Below are 23,876 nucleotides of genomic sequence, written 5' to 3'. Positions count from 1 at the left end.
TTTCAGTTCAAACTCATTTCCCTTTTATTAGTCCAAGTTACCATCACATGGTTTGGTACTCAATAAAGGAAAACTTGTTCAAATAAGGTAATATGTTATCATCAGCATTTCCAGGTAACTGTTTACAATCAAGTAGCAATAGGAATGAATCCTTGGGAAGACCATCTGTAAGAGAAAACACAAAGAATTAGCAATGGAAAAAATTAAGAAAAGATAGAAATCTTATTTAAAATAACCTTTAGAACTATAGCCTGGCAAACTACTCTCTGTAGCCTTTTTTTTTTTTTGGTACCAGGAATTGAACTCAGGGGCACTCAACCACCGAGCCACATCCCCAGCCCTACTTTGTATTTTATGTAGAGACAGGGTCTTACTGCTTTGCTTAGCACCTCACTATTGCTGAGGATGGCTCTGAACTCTTGATCCTCCTGTCTCAGCCTCCCGAGACACTGGGATTACAGGCGTGTGTCACTGCACCTGGCTTTCTGTAGACTTTTCTGCTCGCTCTTAATCTTGCCCCAGTCAAGTCACAAGAGTTTGCTTTATGGCATTTTCATAATTTATATCATATGTAAACTGAATTGTCTTCTTTTCCAGTTAGAAAAGAATATGACAGTTGCACTTAAAAAAATAAACCAAACTTTTTTTTTTTTTTTTGCAGTACTAGGAATTGAACCTAGGAGTTTGTTATCACACAGCTATATCTCCAGCCCCTTTTCATTTTGAGACAGGGTGTCACTAAATTGCTGAGGCTAGCCTCAAATTTGTGATACTCCTGCTTTAGCCTCCCAAACTGGGAGGATCACAGGCATAGCTACACTCCCAGCCTTTAAAATTTTTTTTTGTATTATGGATTTAACCCAGGAGCACCTAACCACTAAGCTGGTTCTGAAGTTGAAATCCTCTTGCCTCAGCCTTCCAAGGCACTGGGATTACAGGTGATAACCATGCCCAGCCAACATAAGCTCTTTAAATAACTTTGAATAATTTCATTTTGAAATTTTAATGACACATTTTAGTGCCACTTTTTAAAAATAAATGTCTTCTTACTTTTAGGGGAAAAAATCCTCTATTTGAGCCTCATTATTTACATTTGAGAAACAGGAGTCTGGCCTTGGTAAATGCCCAGTACCAAAGTATCTGCACAACACGCATGGCTTAGTGAGTAAGAGCAATGGCCTCTAGGCCAGACTGCCTAGGTTCACACCACTAACTGTATGACCATGGCCAAGGTGCCTCAGTTTCCTCTTCAGTAAAATGGGAATAATTACACCAATAGTAACTACCTCGCAGATTATTACAGGAATTAAATGGATTTAAAGAGAGAGAATGTACAGCACACTGTCTGGAACAGTAAAAGCTATTTACACCATATGTGTTTGTTAAATAAAATAAAATAAAAACAAAGCCAGATGCAGTGACACATGCCTGTAATCCCAGCAGCTAGGGAGGCTGAGGCAGGAGGATCACAGGTCCAAGGCTAACCTCAGCAACTCAGTGATACCTGGTCTCAAAATAAATAAAAAGGGTAGATGATATAACTCAGTGGTAAATTACCCCTGGGATAAATCCCCAGTACCCCCCAAAATTTAAAAAATTAAACAAGTTACTGCTTATAAATTTTCTGTTTTAACAAAGGATTTTCTGTACACTGTTCACTGCTTAGACAATCTTGTGACTGTTTTGATAGCTCTGTCTTTCCAGAGAATGAGGTTATCAAATAAGTTTTATTACTAAATAGTAGGTATTTATTTAATTATTAAATCTATGGGGCCCACAAAAACGAAAGTGTCATTAAGTCTGCTACTGAAAAATTAAGGGCATACAAAGGGCTCTAACTCTTTGTGAAACTGGTCATTTTTTAGAGGAAAAACTAAAAACACAAAGGAAACAGGGCAAAATAATATCTGAAAATTTAGGTGTGGCACATAGACTTGCTGTTATGATGTTATTCTTTTTTTTTTTTTTTTTGGTGGCGGGGGATGGGGTATACTGGGGATTGAACTCAGGGTCACTCAACCATTGAGCCACATCCCCAGCCCTACTTTGTATTTTATGTAGAGAGAGGGTCTTACTGAGTTGCTTAGCACTCCACTTTTTTGCTGAGGCTGGCTTTGAACTTGTGATCAGGATTACTGCTGGGATTACAGGCATGCCCACCGTGCCTAGCTATCTGTTATTCTTTGTGCTTGAAACAGTTTACATAGATACTTAGTGAAGGAGGCTTTTGCTTGACTTTACACCACTTAGAGAATAATAACTATAAAAAATAATTTCAGTTCCTTAAATTTATCATCATTGTGATACTCTCTAAATCTATATGTTAGTGGATACTACCTGAAGCAAGAATAAGTGCTTTGAGAGCCCTGAATGACATTCACTTGCCCCTCCCTGGTTTCTTCTCCTGCCTTGGTCACTGGTGTGCCGCTTACCCATGGGGATTTACACTTTGTCAAGGCCCAGTTCCTCTGGAGTGGAGATTCCCAGTTCATTTAAAGTTGGTCTAAGTTCCTGGATGACATAGGGGTAGATTTCCTTATGAGGTCCTGCTTTGTCCTGTTGGTAGAGAATATTGACATTTAACTGTCTGAAAAAAGCTGTCTTTATTAAGAAAATTAAGTTGAAAAGCTTTTATAATATATGCAGTCTAGTGGCATAGTTAAACACAGATCATCAACTTTTACAGCAACACATTTGTCAATGAAGAGGACAACTTACACAAGTACTATTCGAGGTAGCTTTTATTTATTAATTTTTTCCTAGCACTGGAGATGAAACCCAAGGACTCACACATTTGAGGCAAGCACTCTACTCCTGAGCTACAACCCCTACACCTTGAGGTAGTTTTTTTGGGGTTGTTTTGTTTTGGTACCAGGGATTCAAGCCAGAGGCACTTTACCACTGAGCCACAGCCCTAATCCTTGGTTGTTGTTTTTTTTGTTGTTGTTGTTTTGTTTTGTTTTAGTTGTAGATGGGCATATTTTTTATTTTTACATGGTTCCGGGGATTGAACCCAGTGCCTCACGCATGCTAGGCAAGCGCTGAACCACTAAGCCACAACCCCGGCCCCCTAATTCTTTTTATTCTTTATTTTGCGAAGGGATCTTGCTAAGTTGCTTAGGGCCTAAGTTGCTGAGACTGGTTTTGAACTTGCAATCCTCCTGCCTCAGCCTCCTGAGTAGGTGGAATTAGAGGTATGTGCCACTGCATCTGGCTTGAGATAGGTTTTAAAGATATTTTGAGAATAACAAAGATAATAAGACTAAATCCAGAAAACAAACAAACAAACAACAACAACAAAAAACCCCAAACATTTTAAAGCCTGGAATTACTGGGAAAGAATGTGGTGAGGCCAGTCTCAGCAACTTAGTCAGGCCCTAAGCAACTTAGCAAGACCCTGTCTTAAAATAAAAAATAAAAAGGGCTGTGAATGTGATTCAGTGGTTAAGGGCCCCTGGATTCTTTTAAAAAAATGGTGATGGGGGCTGGAGGTGTGGCTCAAGCAGTAGCGCGCTTGCCTGGCATGCATGCGGTGCGGCCCGGGTTCGATCCTCAGCACCACATACCAACAAAGATGTTGTGTCCGCCGAGAACTAAAAAATAAATATTAAAAAAATTCTCTCTCTCTCTCTCTCCTCTCTCACTCTCTCTTAAAAAAAAAAAAATGGTGATGACAATTTTTTGTAAGATAATTAAACATGCCCAGCAGGCAATAGGAAAAATTAAGTTAACACAGGAAAAAAGTTTTTTAATTTGCATCCAATTTGAGACCCTAACTGAATTAACTACCAGTGCTAAATGGACTGATAGCCTACAGAACCCTTAATTATCTTACCCATTATAGATAAAGTATGTCACTTTTCCCCTTACAGACTTTGAATTTCTTTCTTACAGGCCATAATATCTTTTCATGGACAGCTGTACACAAAGAATATATATGTCCAGGGCCAGAGAATTTTGACAAATATATAATTATGCCTATATTGCCATAAAGTTTCTCAGGAGCAAATATTAAAGAGTCAAATGAAATAAGAAAATGCCAAACTGCCTTTGGCAAATTCTAAGTCTCCTTAATTGTATATATATATATATTTTAATTAAAATTCTGGTTTGTGGGCTGGGGTTGTATAGTTCAGTGGTAGAGCATTTGTTTAGCACATGTTGAGGCACCAAGTTTGATCCTCAGCACCACATAAAAATAAATAAATAAAAGGCACTCTGTCCATCTACAACTACAAAAAAAATTTTTTTAATTCTGATTTAAAACACAGTATTTGGAGCTGGGGTTGTGGCTCAATGGTAGAGTACTCGCCTAGCATGTACAAGGCCCTAAGCTCAATCCTCAGCACCATATAACAATAAATGAATAAAATAAAGGTATTGTGTCCAACTACAAGTAAAAAATAAGTTTTTAAAATAAATAAATAAATAAATATTTGTTCTTTACCAAAAAAAAAAAAACAGAAACTATAACCAATGGGAAGGGGGGATTAGCATATATGCTGCTACATTTTCATATATGAGTTCTCTTTTTTAAAAAAAAAAAAATGAAATCAAACCACAAACACTGTTTCATAACTTTCTCCAGTTAATACCATGAATGTGTTTCATGTCAAACACATTTCTAAAATATTAATAGTAGTAATAACCTATTCTGGCAATCTCACCTCAAGAAACCATTAACAACGTTTATTTTCATACTACAAGTAGCAAAAAGATTTATTTATTTATATATCTTTAGTTTTTTAGGCAGACACATTATTTTGTTTTTATGTGGTGCTGAGGATCGAACCCAGTGCCTCATGCATGCTAGGCAAGCGTTCTACTACTGAGCAACAACCCCAGCCCACTATCAAGCAGTTTTTAAAGCCTTGGGTAATTTTTTTTTTTTTAATGATGCTGGGGATTAGAACCCAGGGCCTTCTGCATGCAAAGCAAACACTCTACCAACTGAGCTATTTCCCCAACTCCTTGGATAAATTTTAACTACAAAGTACATTCCCACTGTTTTGGATAGTTCAACAAATTAGAAAACATAATATTAATTCCTGATCAACAGCTCACCCACTTCTAGAACAATATTAACAATGCTATTTCACTGACCTTAACAACCTCTAGGATACGAACAGCACTAGCAAAATCATTTAACCGCCTGCATGCTCGCAAAGCAGCATCAATGATTTTGGGTTCTGGAACCAGATCATAGCCAACAAGAGTGTTCATTCCTGTCAAATTAAAAAGAGGGGCCATGTCAAACCAGAATACCCTCACTTAGACTAATATTTAGTATCTATATCCTTGTTGAATCATGACACATGATCATTTTTGGTACCAGGAATTGAACTTGAAGCCTCACCAAAAGCCACATCTTCTGCCATTCCCCACTACCACCCACCCATTTCTGGGACAGGATCTCACTGAGTTGACCAAACTGGACTTAAATTTGTTGTCCTCCTGCCTTTGCCTTCTAAGTAGCTGGGATTAAAGGCATGAGCCACTGCACCTGGCTAAAACCTGAGTTTTCTTACATGTAAACACTGTTTTCATTGTAATTATCATTTTCTCTTGAAACAAGAGGGTTATTTTCAACTCAGATCTTTAACAATATAGATTATTTTTGATGCTTTGAAACAGATTCTATTGGAAAAACAATCTGGACTGAGTTAAAATTATAGTATACTTACAATTAGTGACTAGCTATCATTAATGTTACTTATTTATCATTAAAACTGCAGCTTTAAAAAAAAAGTTTTAAGTCTATTTAGACTAGATTCCTATTCAGGGCAAAACCATTCATTACAAAGAATTACAAAAAACTCAAACTATTACCCCAAAGGGCAAGAGAACCAATAACTGCTTAAGTAAATTATCTAAAAAGTACAAAATTGTTAACTACACTCAGCTAGTGCTATCTTTATAGCAGTGGCTTTCGATTAGGGGTGATTTTATCACTCAGGAGACATTAGGCAGTATCTGGAGGTATTTCTGATTTTCACAACTGCAGGTGTATATGTAAATAATGGGTAGGTCAAGGATGGTGCTAAAACACCCTGTAGTACAAAGGATAGCCCCCTACAATAAAGAATTATCTAACTCAAAATGTCCATAGTGCCTGCTTTTAAACTCTACTTTACATGAAACACTACAGAAGCTATAAACTTTCCTAACTGCAAATTGCATGACTGTAACCAGTTTATATGATGCATGTTTTCAAAAATAGCTACTTTCAACAAAGGAGTGGAAAAAGTCTGTATCTGCATACCAAAATAGACAAATATGTCTATGTTCCAATTACCTTTACGCAATTCCCAGGCATCTATATCTGGTTTATTGAAGTATGTCACCCAGCGAGCATCAAACTCCTCGTCTGTCTCATGGGACCCATGGGAATAGCATCGAACTGACGGGATTGCTACAATGGAGAAAGAGCAATGAGTTCAATGTACAAAAACAGTATTTGACATATTTTGTCTAATGCATTGAGGGTTTATTTATTTATTTATTTATTTGGTACGGGGATTGAATTCAAGGGTGCTTAACCACTGAGCCACATCTCCAGCCCTTTTTTATTTAGAGATAGGGTCTCACTAAGGTGCTTAGACCCTGGGCTCTGTTGCCTAGGCTGGCTTTGAACCTGGGATCCTCTTGCCTCAGCCTCCAAAGCCTCTGGGATTACAGGAGTGCACCTCCATGCCTGGCTAATGCATTGAGTTTTGAATTAACTATATATTGTGGTTAAAAAAAAAAAAATCCAACAGGTCAAATGAAATAAATCTTGTGTATTGATATAAAAAAGGTATCTTAAAAATTAAGCAAAGAGGGGGCTGGGTTGTAGCTCAATGATAGAGTGCTTGCTTGGCACATTTGAGGCCCTGGGTTCAAACTTCAGCACCACATAAAAATAAACAAATAAAATAAACGTACGGCATCCATCTATATCTAAAAAAATAAAATAAAATAAATTAAGCAAAGAAAAGCAAGTAGAACAAAAAGTATTTTATGGGTACATTTATGCTTCCTGCCTCTAATGTGTAATGGTAGCTTGAAATTGTTCCCTGGGTGTGGTGGCGAATGCCTATAATCTCAGCAGCTGTACAAACTGAGGCAGGAGGACTACTTGCCAACCTCAGCAATTTAGCAAGGCCCTAAGCAACTTAGCAAGACCCTGTCTCTTAATAAAATATAAAAAGTGCTGGGGATATAGTGATTAAGCACCCCTGAGTTCAATCCCAGTTACCAAGAAAGAAAGAAAGAAAGAAAGAAAGAAAGAAAGAAATCGTTAACGATGGTTGGGAGAGGAAAACTTTCTTCGGTGTCTCCCAAGTAGCTGGGATTATAGGAGTGTGTCACAGCACCGGGCAAAACTTTCTATATATACTTCCCTACTGTTTGAATTTTTACCATAAACGGTATTAATTTCTAATGAAAAAGAATTTTGGGTCAGGATACCAGTGGCTCACAATTATACTTCCAGCTATGGAAGAGGCTGAGCCAAAAGGATTAAAACTTCAAGACTAGCCCAGGCAACAAAGCAAGATTCTGTCTCAAAATAAAATAAAAAGGACTGAGAATGTCCAACCTGGGAAACAGGTTAAAACTCTGTCTCAAAAAAATAAAAAAGTGGGCTGGGGATGTGGCTCAAGCGGTAGCGCGCTCCTCTGGCATGCATGCGACCCGGGTTCGATCCTCAGCACCACATACAAACAAAGATGTTGTGTCCGCCGAGAACTAAAAAATAAATATTGAAAATTCTCTCTCTCTCTCTCTCCTCTCTCACTCTCTCTTAAAAAAAAATAAAATAAAAAAATAAAGTAAACAAGGCACAGTGGTGCACATTTGTGATCACACCAACTCAGAAGGCAGGAGGATCACAAGTTCAAGGCCAGCCTCAGCAACTTAGGGAGATTCTGTCTCAAAATTAAAAATTTAAAGGGTTGGGAACATAGCTTATTGGTAAAGCATGCCTGAGTTCAATCCCAAGCACCAAATAAATAAATAAAAAAGAGAAAGTCCACGCTAGTTCTGAAGTGAATCTACAATGTATACTTACATTGGTTTACCTTTTCAAAAAAATCTATGTGCCAGGTGCAATGGCACACACCTGTACTCAGCTATTTGGAAAAATGATCAAATTTGAGGTAAGCTTGGCCAACTCAACAAAAGTGGTCTCAAATAAAAAATAATGGGGTTGGGGTTGTGGCTCAGTGGTAGAGCGCTTGCCTAGCACGTGTGAGGCCCTGGGTTTGATCAGCAGCATCTCATAAAAATAAACAAACAAAATAAAGGTACGGTGTACAGCTAAAAAATAAATAAATAAATATAAAAATAAAAAGGGTTGGGACGTAACTCAGTGGTAGAGTCTCCCTGGGTTCAATTCTTAGCACTGCAAAAAAATTAAATTAAAAAGAAAAAGAATTTGCATGCTACATTTTTTTTGAAAACTAAAGTTAAAACAATAAAACCTAAAGTTATACTTGAATGCTTAAAAGTGCAAATATAAAGAATGATACAAAAAAAAGATACAACTGCCATGGAAGACTAGGTAATTTCTTATCAAATTAAACACACACCTACCATATAACACAGTAAACCACTCTTAAGTATTTACTCATGAAAAATGAAAGTATATGGACTTCCTTCCCAAAGTAGTAAACTTAACTTTCCTTTTACCCAGAAAAATAAAATGTTTCATAGTAACCAATTCCTTTCCTTTATTGCTAGGCATGAATTTGACTAGATGAGTCCTAGCTTTGTTTTTCTAACTCTGAAATAGATGAGCAGCAAAACCACAAATTCAAGTAAAGGAAAGCATGACCCTGAATGATTCAATCACCTCTCTTCAGGTAGTCAAATTACAAACTAGTTATATGCAAAAAGAAAAAAAACCTTTCATAAAACATTTGTTTGGAATAATACAAGCATGTACTGCGACTATACATCTCTTCCAGGAAGGCAGAAACTGTGACTTCTCCCACATGGTTTAAACTGTTACTTGGGGTGGGGGTGGGGGAACTATTACTGCAGGGGGAGAGTGGGTTCATAGTGGAGTACAATGAGCAATGGAGTCCACCCTCTTGCCCATGCATGGTAACAGTTCTGCTCCACAATAAAATTATGTTTCTAACTCCAGTAGAACAGATCTATTTTGTTAGCTATAGACATGTCCCCTACATATGTAACATTTTCTTTAGGGAAATTATATAGGCATCCCACCACAACAATACTTAAGTACAACATTTCCACCTAGTTTTGAGGCTTGAAAGGCAAAATATTAGAAAACAACTATTCAATTCTTTGATATAACCTGAAAAGGGGAAGCAGCTATGAAAAATGGGAACACTGTCACCCCACCACCACTGGGAATTGAAACCAGGGGCACTCTACCACTGAGCTATACCATCAGCCTTTTTTATTTTCCATTTTGAGACAGGGTCTCACTAAACTGGTGAGGCTGAACTTGAACTTGCCACTCTTCTGCTTCAGTATCCTAAGTAGCTGGGATTACAGGTGTAATCAGGCCACTATGCCTGACTAAAAATGGGAACATTTTAAAAAAGCTTTTATGAGGGCTGGGGTTGTAGCTCAGCTGGTAGAGCATTTGCCTAACATACGAGAGGCACTGGGTTCAATCCTTAGTACCACATAACAATAAATAATAAAATAAAGTTATTGTGTCTGTATACAATTTTTTAAAATATTAAAAACAAAGAAAAAAAATTTCTAGGAACATTGCTTCAGTTATTTGCTCTATTTAAAAAACCACCATCCTCACCACACAGTTGGCTTTCTGTTTAATAACTAATCAGCTCAGACAAAGCTGAAGGAATGGTTATTTTGGTGGTAGTAATTCTAGGAATTAAGGATGGCAAAATATAATGTGGAGGCAACAATAACAAGTTCAAGAGCAAGTTTTTTTTGGGGGAGGGAGCTGACATGGACAGACAGAATGCCTTTATTTTATTTATTTATTTTTTATGGGGTACTAAGGAACCCAGCAAGCGCTCTTCCACTGAGCTACATTCCCAGCCCAACAGCAAGTTTTGATGATGTTGACAAAGCAAGGTTGAAGACCAGGCATGGATCTTGAGAGCCTCAAGTTGAGAACCTAGAAATGTGGGAGTGGTACAAAAAAGCAGTTGGAAAGTGTTGTTTAAATTCAGCCCAATTCTAACCCTTCTGAGCCTTCTGCAGCTCTCAGGAAAAGGATACAGGAGTCAGGATTTTAAGAGTTGACTACAGAATTTAACCATTATTTAAAACATTAAATCACCTAATTTTGCAGTTATTGGGAAACAATTAGGTTTCAAATTGGAATCTTCTTCATGGACCAGATTTAAGCTATTACCTAAGGCTTCTCAGGCCAACCCCTCAAAATTTCTCTTTCAAACATACTCTCATTTGACCTTGGATAGCCTCAATTAAAAAACTTACTTCTAAAAAATATATAAGGGCTGGGGTTATGGCTCAGTGGTAGCGCACTTGCCTGGCATACGTTGAGGCACTGGGTTCGAGTCTCAGCACAACATATAAATAAATAAAATACATAAATAAAGATCAATCAACAAATATTTTAATAAAATAAAAAATAAATACAAAAGAAACTTACTTCTTTTTGACTTTCACTTAAGTAAGACCTCTACAGTTTCATACTGATAACAAATCTCAACCTACTATATGCAAAAATAAAATTCACTATTATAAAGCTACAATTCATGCACTGCATAGCAATGTTTCAGTGAATGACTTTAAGCTTCAAAATGGACTACACCATACATATAATCTAGGTGTGTAGTAGGCCATACTATCTAGGTTTGTATAAGTATGCTCTATGATAGTCTCACAAAATTGCCTAAGGCTGAGGCATTTCAGACCTTATTTCATCCTTAAACAAGGCATGACTGTATTAAATATTTGTGTCAGGCCAGGTGACAAGTTATTTAAGGTGACAAGTTATTTAAATGAGTTAAATCTCATTTAAATACCAAAAATTATCCTGATTTTAGAAAGGAAGCAACTGAGGCTTAAAGTTAATGAACATGTCCAAGGTCACAGATAAAAAGTAGCTGACACCACTTGTACTGATACTGCCTCCTTGTGGCTAATATTTAGGTATATGGGACAAACACCTAAAATAAAGCCCTTGGTGTAGGAATTCATTGTACTCAGGAGGGTGAACAGAATATCTGAGACAAACCACAAAGAAGAAATCTCCTTAGGCTACAGTTTGCCAAAAACCTGTGCCATTTCCCAAAGAAAAAGTAGAAACTTATTTGTTTCAAGAAATTTTTTTGAAGAGGTCAAGAGAAACCTCCTGAAGCGTTATTTACATGAAAAAAAAAATTAAAATAATATTTGCTACTTTAACAAATAAGGAAAAAAAAAAACACCATGAAACATCACCATGGGTCAAACCTAACAACTATGGCTAAGAAACAAAATATTTCCCCCACTACTGAAGGAGTCAGTTTCCAGAGGTAGGTCTCAGTTTCCTCTTTTGTATGTGATTATCTCCATGGAATCTCTTTTTAAAAAAATTTTTGTACTCAGATAAACAGAATGCCTTTATTTATTTTTACCAGATGCTAAGGATTGAACAGTGCCGCACACATGCCAGACAAGTTCCCTGCCACTGAGCTACAGCCCCAGCCCTCCATGGTCTCTTAAGTGAACTCCAGCCTTATCATTCTATGAAACTTTACCAAAAAAAAGTCTAAACTGAATGAAACCAAAAATATTCTTTAGATTCTGAAGTGTCTAGTTAAAGTATCTTAAGTTACCAAGAAAACATTTTTAATTTTGAATTTCAAAGTTTTTATGTTTAAATATGCATGCATAGGGCACAAATTTCATAATATAGCATATACTACCACCAGGAGCCAAGATTCAAGTGTAGTTACTATAATTAAAAGTATAGTGCTGGGGCTGGGATTGTGGCTCAGCAGTAGAGCGCTCACCTAGTGCGGGTGCGACCCGAGGTCGATCCTCAGCACCACATAAAAATAAAGGCATTGTGTCCATCTACACCTAAGAAATAAAGATTAAAAAAAAAAAACAGGTTTAAAAAAAGAAAGTATAGTGCGAGGCACAGTAGCACGTGCCTGTATGTAATTCCAGTGACGCTGAGGCTGAAGCAGGAGGATCGCCAAATTCGAGGTCAATCTCAGCAATTTAGCGAGACCCTATCTCAAAATCAAAAACAGAAAGTAGCACAGTGGTAGAGTGCCCTTGGGTTCAATCCCAAGTAGGAAAAAAAAAAAAAGACACAAAATCTTCCATAACACACATAAGGGGAAGGAAAAATAAGAGACAAGAATTAACAGTACATTTTATGCTCCAACAACCAGACTTCTAAACGGAAAGGGGGATAAAAGTCTACAAAGCGTTCCCATGTTTGCAAAACTCAGTACTCCTGGGTCTGTGTTACTCAATTCTCGAAACAGTAATGTGTGTGTGTGTGTGTGTATACATATATACGTGTGTGTGTGTATATATATTTGTAACACGTATCAGTTCCTCAGGCTATCTTTCAGACTACAGTCACACACAAGGAGCTATTTTAAATGTGAAGGAATTAGAACGTGGCTCAACAGTACCTAAACATGACTGTGTGCGCTGTGAAGGTGACACACAAAACGCTAGCAGTGAACCGCCTGATTAAGGAAAAAACTATACAGAGACGCTGGGGGCTGCCGGCGCACCCCGACCCCTGCCCTAGTGGCGCGCCCAGAGGTTCAATGTCACCTTCGCCAAGGCGCTGCAGGCCGGCAACGGCCACTCCCGGTCAGGTGGCCGCGGGGTCGGCGTCGGGACACAGTCACCGCCCGGGTAGTGAAGTGGAATGCTGCGTCCCTGCAGGACGCCCCCAGCAGGTCCACACCTGACCCATCACGGTGCCGGCGCCAGGAAGTTGCGCTGAGGGAGGCCCCAGGAGCTCACCCTCAAGTCCACCATAACTCAAGGTAGAACCGAGAGCGGTTTGCGGTCATAGGGCTCGCCCGCCAGTCCGCAGGGCAGAGGCTAGGCCGCCAGGAGAGCCTGCCCTCAAGTGGTGGCGGGGGCCCAGGTCACCGCAAGGACACGCGGGCGAGGCCAGTGACAGGAGCGGGCCTTACCGGCGGCGGGACTGGGAGCCGAGGCAGGGTGCAGGAGGCCTCGGGGGCCGGCTCTGGCGGCTGCTGCTGCCACGGCGCAGCGGCGGAGAGCAGCGGCCAGCATGACGGCGACGGCTGTGCGCGGAGTGAGGCTGGAGAAAAGCCGGGTGTGAGCTCGCGGGCCGCTCGAGAGATCGCGGGGGCCGGACTCACGCACCGACGCACGGTGGGCGGAGCTCGCAGTTCCGCCCCCTGCGACGCTCGCGCCTCAGGGAGTGGAACAGACGCAGCTACCGGTGGGGTACGGCGGCTCGCTGAGGACAAATATTGTCGGCGCCGCGCACTGGCTCATTCTTAGTCTGGTGATTTGGAAGGTGGTGGTGAAATGATAATGGAAAACAGACGAGGAGCAAGCAATAGGCAGTGTAAGGGATTCGAGTCGTCCTTAGGAGGAGACTCTAATCACCTCAAACGAGGAATGAGCAAAAACAACAAATTATAATAAAAATAGCCGATTGCGGAGGCAGGAGGATGGGAAGTTCAAAGCCAGCTTCAGCAATTTAACGAGGCCCTAAGCAATTTAGCGAGAGAGATCCCATCTGAAAATATATATATAAAGAGGGCTGGGGATATGGTTTAGTGGTAAAGCGCCTGTGGATTTAAATCCCAGTACCTAATAAAATAATAATAATAAAATAACTTTTGCTTTCTCCATGAGTAGTACCCCTTGAGATTAAAATAAGAGATGAATGAGAAGAAACTGCTTACCTGTAAGGAACCTTACTTTTGTGTGAGGGAGCGGCTACTGGGAATTGAACCCAGGGACATTCTATCACTGAACTACATCCTCGGCCCTTTTTACTGTTGTTGTTGTTTGTTGTTGTTGTTGTTTGTTTGTTTGTTTTCCATTTTGAAACAGGGTCTTATAAAGTTAAGGAGGCCTCGAATTTACAATCCTCCTGCCTCAACCTTCTGAGTAGCTGGTTTTATGGGCATGAACCACCGCGCCCAACTGTACGGGACCTTACTAATAACTATTCTTATAAATCAGCAAGCATTAATTGAGTCTGTTTAGCATACGTCTGCTCAAGTCCTTGGGTTCGATCTAGCACTTTGTGGTGGAGGGTAGGGTATGTCCAAATATTTCATTTCACAGATAAACAAGACTCAGAAATTAAAGTTGCTAGCTGGCTGCCAAGGCTCTTCACAGTTCTGAAGAATCATCTGGATTTTTTTTTTAAGAATGTAACCTTTATTTTATGTGGTGCTGAGCATCAAACCCTGGGCCTCACCCGTACTAGGCAAGCACTCTACCACTAAGCTACAACCCCAGCCCTCATCTGGATGTTATGGCCAAACACCCCCTTCTGGAAGGGGTTGACCAAATTCTAGAGCTCTTGCATCCAATTTGCCTTCAATAGATACATCCTAAGTCCCTGGGCAGTGGAGACACTTTTTCTAGATCTGAATATCCATCCAGTCATATTCACTTAATTTCTCTCTCTTTTACTTTTTTCTTTTTAAAAACAGAACATTTATTGGGTGGCTAATCATTTAAACTCTCAAAGTAATTTGGATGCTGCCCTCTTGGGTTTTGGAGTTGTTTCTTCATGGACTCCATACCTGAATCTGCAGTATATAATTTTTAGGTGCCTTATTTGACCCATCCTAGTGGTATTTTGTCTTTTAATCTTGGCACTCTAGTTGTACTTTCTTTTGCACTTGGCAGGGCAGCCACATTTGCACAAGCCAACTTCTGAAGGCGGTAGTCCTCATAGCCACAGTGGCAGCACAACATGTCTTATTAGAAAGTTTTTCAAATAAGGATGTTCCCTTTCCTTTAACTTCTTCCTTCCAGACCAAAGAGCTGCCTGAATCATCTAGAGCACTCAGAGTTAAGGAGAGAGTCTCTTTTGTCTTAAGCATTTTCTCATTTTCTATTTTGAGCCCACTGAAGAAAGAAAAGCTAGCATTCAGGTCCCTCTTCCTCACTCCAGGCCCTCACAATCTGTCCTTTTTTTTTTTTTTCTGTAACTAGTAGTGGCTTTAGAGGGGTATGAACCTATTGAGAAAAGGATTTTAATAGCATTTGCAGCCAGGCATGATGATGCAGGCCTGAATCCCAGCTACTCAGAGGAGGATCATTAGATTTGAGGCCAGCCTGGGCAACTTAGACACTGTCTCAAAATAAAAAGGGCTGGAGATGTAGCTCAGTGGTAGAACCAAAGGAATTCTGGGAAGCTTTGACTTCTTTTCAGTTCAATTAATGTTCACCAAATCTCCAAAAGCTGGAGGAAGCTCAGGATGCAGTTAGGTCTCAAAAGTAAGAAAGCATTAAGATATATAGTAACCAAGTTCCAACTGGTCTCCCTGGTTTTAGAGTCTCTCAATTTTGCTTATAGTTATTTAGATCAGCTACCGAAGTGTTTTGTTTTTTTAATATAATTATGATCTGGTGCAGTGGTGTCCCACACTTATAAATCCCAGTTACTTGGGAGGATGAGGTGGGAAGATTGATTGAGCCCAGGAATTCAAGGCCAGCTTGGGCAATATAGGGAGAACCCTATCTCAAAAACAAAACAAACAAACAAAAAAAACCAAATATGACTGTGAAGTGCCTCTGCATGTGACAAATTAGAATAAAAAATTTTTTTAAATTTTTTTATTCTAACTTGTTATAGATGACAGCAGAATGCATTACAATTCATATTACACCTATAGAGACAATTTTTCATATCTCTGGTTGTATAGCAAGTATATTCACACCATTTGTGTCTTAATACATGTACTTAGTGTAATGATGTCCATCTCATTCTACCTTTTTTTTTTTACCACTAATAATTTATTATTCATTCTGTCTATGCATTACAACCTTGGGAGATAAAAATTTATCCCTATTTTCACTTGCCCAAGAATCACACAGCTCATGAATAGTGGGGTTTAGATTTAAGCCCACTCTCTGCCTTCAGAAATTGTTTTCTTTCTCAACCTTAGCAGAACGTAGATTTTGCTGACCCCCCCAGCCCATCTTACATTTTAATTTTTAAAAATTTGCTTATTTTTATTTATTTATTTGCAGTACTAGGGATCAAACCCAGGAGCATTCTACCTCTCAGCTACATCCCCAGTCCTTTTTTAAAAAATAATTTTTTTAATTGTAGATGGACACAATACCTTTATTTATTTATTTTAAGAATTTTTTTTATTTTTTAGGTCTAGATAGACACAACACAATGCCTTTATTTTTATGTGGTGCTGAGGATTGAACCCGGGTCCTGCGCGTGCTAGGGGAGCGCTCTACCGCTGAGCCACAATCCCAGCCCCAATACCTTTATTTTTTTATTTATTTATCTTTATGTGGTGCTGAGGATCGAACCCAGTGCCTCACACATGCCAGTTGACCGCACTACCACTGATCCATAACCCCAGCACCCCCCACACACATTGTTTTTTTTTTCTTTTGACACAAGGTCTTACTAAATTGCCAAGGCTGGCCTCAAATTTGGGATACTCCTGCCTCAACCTCCCAAGTCACTGGGATTATAGTTGTGTGCCACAATGCCCAGCCCAGGGTAACCTTAACAATTAACTCTGAAAAACAAATTCAGTTTCTCTAATTCAATTCAGTTCTGACACTGTTTATTTGGAGATAGTATCAAGTCCCACAAGTAGGAGCTGGGTCCCATCAAAGTACTCACCACTTCGAACACAAGTCTCAAGTCCAAGCCTCTAGAATTTCTGATTGACTAACTTCCATTTAAGGTCTCTACAACCCGTTCCTTGGGTTTGATTAATTCACCGAAGTGGTTTACAAAACTCAAGGATAACACTATAGTTCTTGCTCACCTTCCTTTAAACTTCCATCTGTTGAGTTATTGAGAAGCTTTCTGCCCTGTCCTTTTGGGATTTCATGGAGAGTTTATTAAATAAGCATGATTGAAGCATGGACAATAATATAGAAATGTGATTGCAGAAACAGGGTATGATCTAATACTAACAGACTGAATGGGGAAAGCCAGCAAGGCCCGTCTCTTCAGATTCTTCATGGCCCTCTCTGCAACATTCCTTACTCCTGAGTTTGGGGCAGGACCCCTCTGAAATGGGGGTCTTTTTTGTTTGTTTGTTCTTTTTAGATATACATGACAGTAGAGTGTATTTTGACATATCATATCTACAGAAATATAACTTATTCTAATTGGGATCTTAATTGGTTGTACATGATATGGAGTTATGCTGGTCATGTATTCATATACGAAATAGGAAGTTATGTTCAATTCATTCTACTGTCTTTCCCATTCCAACCCTCTTCCCTTCCCTTCATTCCCTTTTGTCTAATTCAGTGAACTTTTATTCTTCCCCTTCCGACCCTTTCTTGTTGTGGATTAGTTGTGGAGACTATCATGTTAAATGAAATAAGCCAGTGCTTATGGACTTTGGTTGTTTGGGACTGACTTATTTCACTTAACATGATAGTCTCCAGTTCCATCCATTTGCTGGCAAATGCCATATGAAATGGGAGTCTTATAGTCTACTGTCAGACAAGGTGAGTCAGAAATTTTCTCTATGGCCAACTATAAGAGAAGGTGGAGGAAGATGAGAGTATATTTTTAGTTTCTCTGACCTACCTAGAGAGGAGAAATTCTAGTTTATATGGCCTGCTCAGGAGAAAAAAAAGGACCAGGTGAAAGATCAAGAGAAAGTCAGAGAGAGGGATGTTGCTTTGTGAGGCCTACTTCTGTGCCCAATATTATTACAAAAGACTGTTTTTATCTTTCTAAAGCTATTTTTTTATTTTTCTTTTTTCTTTCTGTCTTTTTTTTTTTTTTTTTTTTTTGGTAAAAGGATTGAACCCAGGGGCACTTAAGCACTGAGCTATGTCCACAGCTCTTTTGATTTTTTATTTTGAGACAGCTTCTCCTTAAGTTGCTTAGGGCCTTGCTAAATTGCTGAGGTTCGCTTTGAACTTGCCGCCTCAGCCTACCAGGTCACTGTGATTATAGGCATGTGCTGTAGGAGACCAACCTTACACATGACGGGGTCACACTCCCCGGCTGGGTGCTGAGGTGCTCAGTTGCTCAGTCGCAGAAATCAGTCGCAGAAATGTGGTAGAGCTTTCCCCATCCTTCTTGGGTTCAAGGGTCTGTGTCTCATGCATGGGTGTGTCTTGCTACAGCCCCATGGGTGGAGCTACGCTCACCTGTTCCTTTGTAATATAACCCCTTGCCCTGTTTAGGATAGAATCTTCCCTTGAAGTGCCTTGCATGTGCCCCCTTCTGTGCCTCTGGGTGTGGCCTACCCAGGTGTCAGTCAACCTGCTGACAGTGGACATCATGAAGATAGACTCAGCCCCTTGAAACCTGACCCCTTGCCTCATTTGAATAGCTTCTCCTCAATAAAAGAGGTCAGTGTGTGCTCTTGCTCTCTCTCTTCCTGTGGACCCTTAAGGTCAGAGGAGCCCTCATAGCGACCCCAAAGAAAAAGGTATTTGTGTCTCTTGTGTGGTTATTTTGCGCAGCCCAGTCAACCCAGTTCAACTGGAGTAAACCCTGAGCCTTTTAGTTGCAAAAACAGAAACCCAGCAATGTGCTACCATGCCCAGCTCTGAAACTGTTTTAAAGCTGCTTTAGAATACAAGGACAAACACTTTGAGAGGAGATATACTTGTTGTTCCAGTCACTTGGGAAATAATAAGGGAGTTATAACTATGTGTATTATAAGCCAGGAAATATGGACCCCCAAAAAAATACACATCATATCACATTAACTCAAAGTAATTTGATTAGTAGCCTAATATTGGGAATAATATCAAATTCACAGATTCCCTCCCCCTTACTAAAGAGGAGGGAATTATATGAGGGCAGGTACATTAAGAAGCATGAATCTCAGGTGCCATTTTTGGATTCTGCCTGCTATATCACCAAGGTAGAACGCCCCTATTTGTTCCCAATTTGGTCCTCAGATCCCACTACTTCTAGTCGAAACTCCTTTCCAAATGAGCTCATATCAGACATCTCAATTCTCAGCCAAGGATATCAGGGTCTCTTCTCTCTTCCTGCCATCCTTGCTCTGAAAATTCTTTGCTGTCCCTTTGGAGAAGCAACAGCTGGACTTTTTGTTTATATATGCATATGTTTGTTTGTTGTAGTGCTGGGGATAGAACTCTACCACTGAGCTACAGCTGGACTTTGGATACCTCAGGAATGTCACCATCAGCAGTGGATAAAGACATCATCTTTTGGCTGTAGCCCAAAGCCTTCATCCTTGAAGAGTTGTGATGAGGCAATACTTCCTATATGTGCAGAAGGGAAGGGTGAAATTATTGTAGAGTTTGTGAGGATTGACACAGTTCCCCCATGTAAATTTCATCCAAAGCTAACATGCAAGAAAAGCTCTAATCCTCCATGATGGAAATTAAGCATGAGATGGTAAAAAGAAAGAAATGAAGGAAGGAGAGGAAGAGAGAGAGAGGAACAGAGAGAGAGAAAAAAGAAAAGAAAGGAAGGAAGGAAGGAAGGAAGGAAGGAAGGAAGGAAGAAAGAAAGAAAGAAAGAAAGAAAGAAAGAAAGAAAGAAAGAAAGAAAGAAAATAAATCCAGGCTGGGCAGTGTTGCACACCTGTAACCCCAGAGACTCAGAAGGCTTAGGCAGGAGCATTGCAAGTTCAAGGCCAACCTAGGGAACTTAAGAGAGACCCTGTCTCAAAATAGGAAAAAAAAAAAAAAAGAACTGTGTAGTTCAGTGTTAGCATACCCCTGAATTCAGTACCAAACATACACACCACACAAAACGAATCCTGGGTTGATGGTATAGTTCAGTTGTATGGTGTTTGCCAAGCATGTGTGAGGTCATGGGTTTGATCCCCAGCACTGGAGAGGGGCACAAGGGAAGAAAATTTGCTATTTCAAGACTGGAAGTGGCTCTATGGCTGTTAGTCTGATGGATTCTACATTAGGTCCATTTCCTCTGGCTCCAACTGGAGCATCTCCAGTGATGGGGATGTTATTAAAAGACATTTGAAAATGCAGATAAACAAGAGAAAGCAACTGCCAAATAAGTGAATGTCATTTTTACTGTTGTGGGAATTACAGCTTTGCACATGCCCTTGGGCAAGTTACTGCAATTCCCTGAACCAGCTTCCTCATCTATAAAATGGTAATAATAATGGAACCTACCCAATAGGTTAATAGGTTTTGGGGATAGTTACCTGAGAAAATGCACATAAAACTCTATGTCCTGGATGCTGTCAGTAAAGGCTCAATAAATGGGAAGCATTATTCTCTAGAAAAAGCATTTTCCTGTTGTAGCAAATAGTCTTTTTATGTGTGTGTGTGTGTGTGTGTGTGTGTGTGTGTGTGTGTGTGTGTGATGCTGGAGACTGAACACAGGACCTCACACATGCTAGGAAAGTGCTGTATCACTGAGCTATGTCCTCAGGCCATGAGTAGTCTTGTCAGGGCATGATAGGTTGTGAGATGGGGCATGTCTTAGTCTGTTTTGTGCCTCCTAGAGCATAGCAGAATATCTGAGACTGAGTTTTATAGTTTGGACCTAGAATGTCCCCCAAAGTCCCATGTGTTAAAGGCATGGTCCACAGCCTATATAGCACTATGGAAGGTAGTAAAAGGAATTTAGGCCTTTGGGGCATGCCTTTGAAGGGGATTTGGGAGCTCTACTCTTTCCTCTTTCCCTTTTTATTTTCTGGCTGCCATGAGGTGAACAGGCAGTTCTATAGTGTTCCTACCAAAGCAACAGGGCTAAAGAGCAGGGTCAAGAATTGTCAAAACAACAGAGCCAAAAACCTATAAAAACTGAGCCAAAATAAACCTTTTCCCTTATTAAGTCAATTATCTCAAGTAGTTCATTACAGTAACACAAAGCTAATATGCTGGGTGATTATAAAAAATTGAAATTTAAGGGGCTGGGGATATAGCTCACTCAGTTGGTAGAGTGCTTGCCTCTCATGCACAAGGCCTTGGGTTCAATCCCCAGCACCACACACACAAAAAAAGAATTGAAATTTAGGGTTGGGGTTGTAGCTCCGTAGTAGAGTGCTTGACTAGCACAGGTGAGATACTTCAGCACCAGATAAAAAACAAATCAATAAAAAAATGAAGGTTAAATTCTTAAATTAAAATTGAAATTTAGCTGGGTGTGGTGCCACAAACCTGAAACTCCAGTGGGAGGCCAAGACAAGGGGATCCCGAGGCCAGTCTCAGCAACTCATTGAGGCCCTAAGAAATTTAATGTCATAACATGGTAGAAGGCATCACATGGGACAGGGGTAAAGAAAATGTGAGAGAGAACAAGAGAGGGCCAATCTACCCCAGAGATAACAGCATTTGTCCATTCTGAAGATGGATCTTTTGTGACGTATGTACATGTTAAATTTCCCACTCTCACTGGGCACAGTAGTATATGCCTCTAATCGTAGCAACTTGGGAAGCTGAGGCAAGAGGATATCAAGTTCGAGGCCAGCCTCAACAACTTAGTGAGGCACTAAAAAATTTAGCAAGACCCTGTCTCAAAATTTAAAAAATTGAAAAAAGGGCCTGAGTGTGGTGGTGCACACCTGTTAATTCCAGTGGCTCTGGAGGCTGAGGCAGGAGGATTGCAAGTTCATAGCTGGCCACAGCAGCTTAGGCAGATCCTAAGCAACTTAGTGAGATCCCTGTCTCAAAATTAAAAAATTTAAAAAGGACTGCGGATATGGCTCAGTGTTTAAGGACGCCTAGGTTCAATCCTTAATACTGCCAAAAAAAAAAAAAAAGTCTCATTCGCACTCAGTACTATCACAAAGGCAATTAAATGGCAACATGAGTTTTGGAGGGGACAAACATTCAAACTATAGCAGGCTTGGAGGTGGGTGGACAAACGCCACATGGATCACCCGGGTATCAGGGAAAAGAAGTGACAGAAAGGAGGAGCCTTCAAAGGTGATCCCATGTGGCCACCACCCAATGGAGGAAGAGGGCTCTAATGATACTTTTTCCTAATTTGTGTACTTATATTTACTATGAAATTTCCTAAATTAACTCAGAACATCATTAAATTATTTTTGAGATATAACTCATACTCCATAAAATTGCTCTTTAAAGTATAGAATTTGTGCAACCTTCACCACTAATTTCAGAACATTTTCATCACCAGAAAAGAGTAGCAATTCAATAGCAGTTTCTCCCCATCCTAAGCAACCTCTAATCTCTTTTCTGTTTCTATGGATTTGCTTTCTTTGGCCATTCCACATAATGGGAATCATACAATGTGTTCGTTCTCGTTCTCTCTCTCTGTGTGTCTTTCTCTCTCTCTCTCTCTCTCTCTCTCTCTCTCTCTCTCTCTCTCTCTCTCTCTCTCTCTCCTCTCTTCTTTTGCTTAGCATTTCTTCAAGGTTTTTTTCCATGTTGTTAATTTATTAGGGCTGCCCTAACAAATTACCACAGACTGTCTTAGACAATAGGGCTTATCTTGAAGTTCTATAAACTAGAAATCCAAGATCAAGGTATTGGCAGGATTATTTCTGAGGCCTCTCCTTGGTTTGTTAAGGGTCATCTGTCCCAACTCCACGGAGTCTTTACTCTCTGTGCATACATGTCTGTGGCCAGTGCTCTCTTCTGATAATGATACCAGTCATGTCAGATTAGAGCCCACCCATGTGACCTCACTTCACCTTAAATACCTCTTTAAATTCTTATCCCTCAATGCAGTCACATTCTGAAATTAAGACTTCAACACCTGAATTTTGAAAGGACACAGTTCATCCCATGACATAAAATTAAGTTGTACTCCTTTCCTGTGGCAGAATTATACTCCATTGTACCAATATACCATATTTTATCTCTTAATCAGCTGAGGGACATTTAGGTTGTTTCCATTTTGGGGGTATTATGAAGGAGGCTTCTGTGAACATTCAAGTACACTTTTTAATGTGGGTATATTTTCAGTTCTTTGGGGTACATATTTAGGAGTGTCACATGAGTCATACAGTAACTCTGTGTCTAACTTTCTGAGGAACCAACAAACCGTTTTCCAAAGCAGCTGCACTAGTATGAAGGTTCCAATGTTTCCACAGTCTAGGACTTTATAGTGCTGTTTGAGCTGGGCCCCACTGTCAGAAACAGGGCCCAGAGTACAGTAGCTTCCTGCTTGGAGTTCTTTAGCCTCTACTGAAAGGTTTCCCTCTCTCTCCAGTTTGGAACTCAAAACCTGTCTTTCCCACTCTAGCCTCTAGGGGACAGCTTGCAGCAGCTCTCCAACAGATTCCAGAAGAGTTTCACATCAAGGCTGGGAGCTGGTAGTAATGTGCAATAATAGAGCCCTTGCCTAGCATGTGTGAGGCCCTGGGTTCCATCCACAACATGGGGCAAAAATCATGGCTAAATGTGAACAGTAGGAAAGGAGATTAAATTCTGCATCTCTCTTAGCACTATAAATGTAATAAACAGAATAAACAACCTAGATTAACTATCAAAATTTACTGATGATCCTATAAATATGGAGATGGAACCCCATCCTCTCACACGGGACATCACACATACTACGCAAACTCTTTACCACTGGGATACACTCCCAGTTCTCTTCCTGAAAGATTCTGATTCTCTTGGTTTGGAGTTCAAGTCAGGTGATTTGTGTTTTTAATAAGTGTCCTATGTGATTTTTACATTAAGCCAAGGTTAAGGGCCTAGTGTTGTTATCTCTGTATCCCCCAAAGCTATCAAGTTTATTGTGCAAATGAGAAACTTGAGGCTCAGAGAAGTAACTTGCCCCAAATCACAGGCTGACTTCCTCCAAC

The 23,876-nt window shown here is 39.9% G+C and overlaps 2 protein-coding genes across 4 annotated transcripts in view; one reads left to right on the top strand and one right to left on the bottom strand.

Annotated features, from left to right (window-relative positions):
• On the bottom strand, positions 1 to 13,317 carry COX5A (cytochrome c oxidase subunit 5A). The gene is made up of 5 exons (XM_081291575.1): positions 13,113 to 13,317; positions 6,296 to 6,412; positions 5,104 to 5,225; positions 2,433 to 2,556; positions 1 to 165 (listed from the first exon to the last, which is right to left on the bottom strand). Exons 1-4 carry the CDS (start codon positions 13,213 to 13,215, stop codon positions 2,443 to 2,445), a joined length of 456 nt encoding a protein of 151 aa, XP_081147701.1. The 5' UTR covers positions 13,216 to 13,317; the 3' UTR covers positions 1 to 165; positions 2,433 to 2,442.
• SCAMP5 (secretory carrier membrane protein 5) overlaps positions 12,716 to 23,876 on the top strand; it is a 73,352-nt gene continuing 62,191 nt past the window's right edge. The window contains exon 1 of one of the 3 annotated variants that reach the window (XM_081291567.1): positions 12,716 to 12,959. The gene's annotated coding sequence lies outside the window, so the exon portion shown is untranslated. The remainder of the gene's footprint in view (positions 12,960 to 23,876) is intronic. The other 2 variants (XM_081291566.1, XM_081291565.1) reach the window with 2 other exon arrangements.

This window comes from Spermophilus citellus (genome assembly GCF_964194105.1).
Source record: "Spermophilus citellus genome assembly, chromosome: 4".
NCBI classification, from domain to species: domain Eukaryota; kingdom Metazoa; phylum Chordata; class Mammalia; order Rodentia; family Sciuridae; genus Spermophilus; species Spermophilus citellus.
Note: the sequence above shows the minus strand (reverse complement) of the source record. Positions and strands in the feature narration are given on the sequence as shown.

Coding starts and splice junctions, on each gene's coding strand:
- COX5A (XM_081291575.1), bottom strand. CDS start 13,215: ATGCTGGCCGCTGCTCTCCGCCGCTGCGCCGTGGCAGCAGCAGCCGCC. Junction 6,413..13,112: donor GGCTCCCAGTCCCGCCGCCG/GTAAGGCCCGCT, acceptor TCTCCATTGTAG/CAATCCCGTCAGTTCGATGC. Junction 5,226..6,295: donor TGCCTGGGAATTGCGTAAAG/GTAATTGGAACA, acceptor TTAATTTGACAG/GAATGAACACTCTTGTTGGC.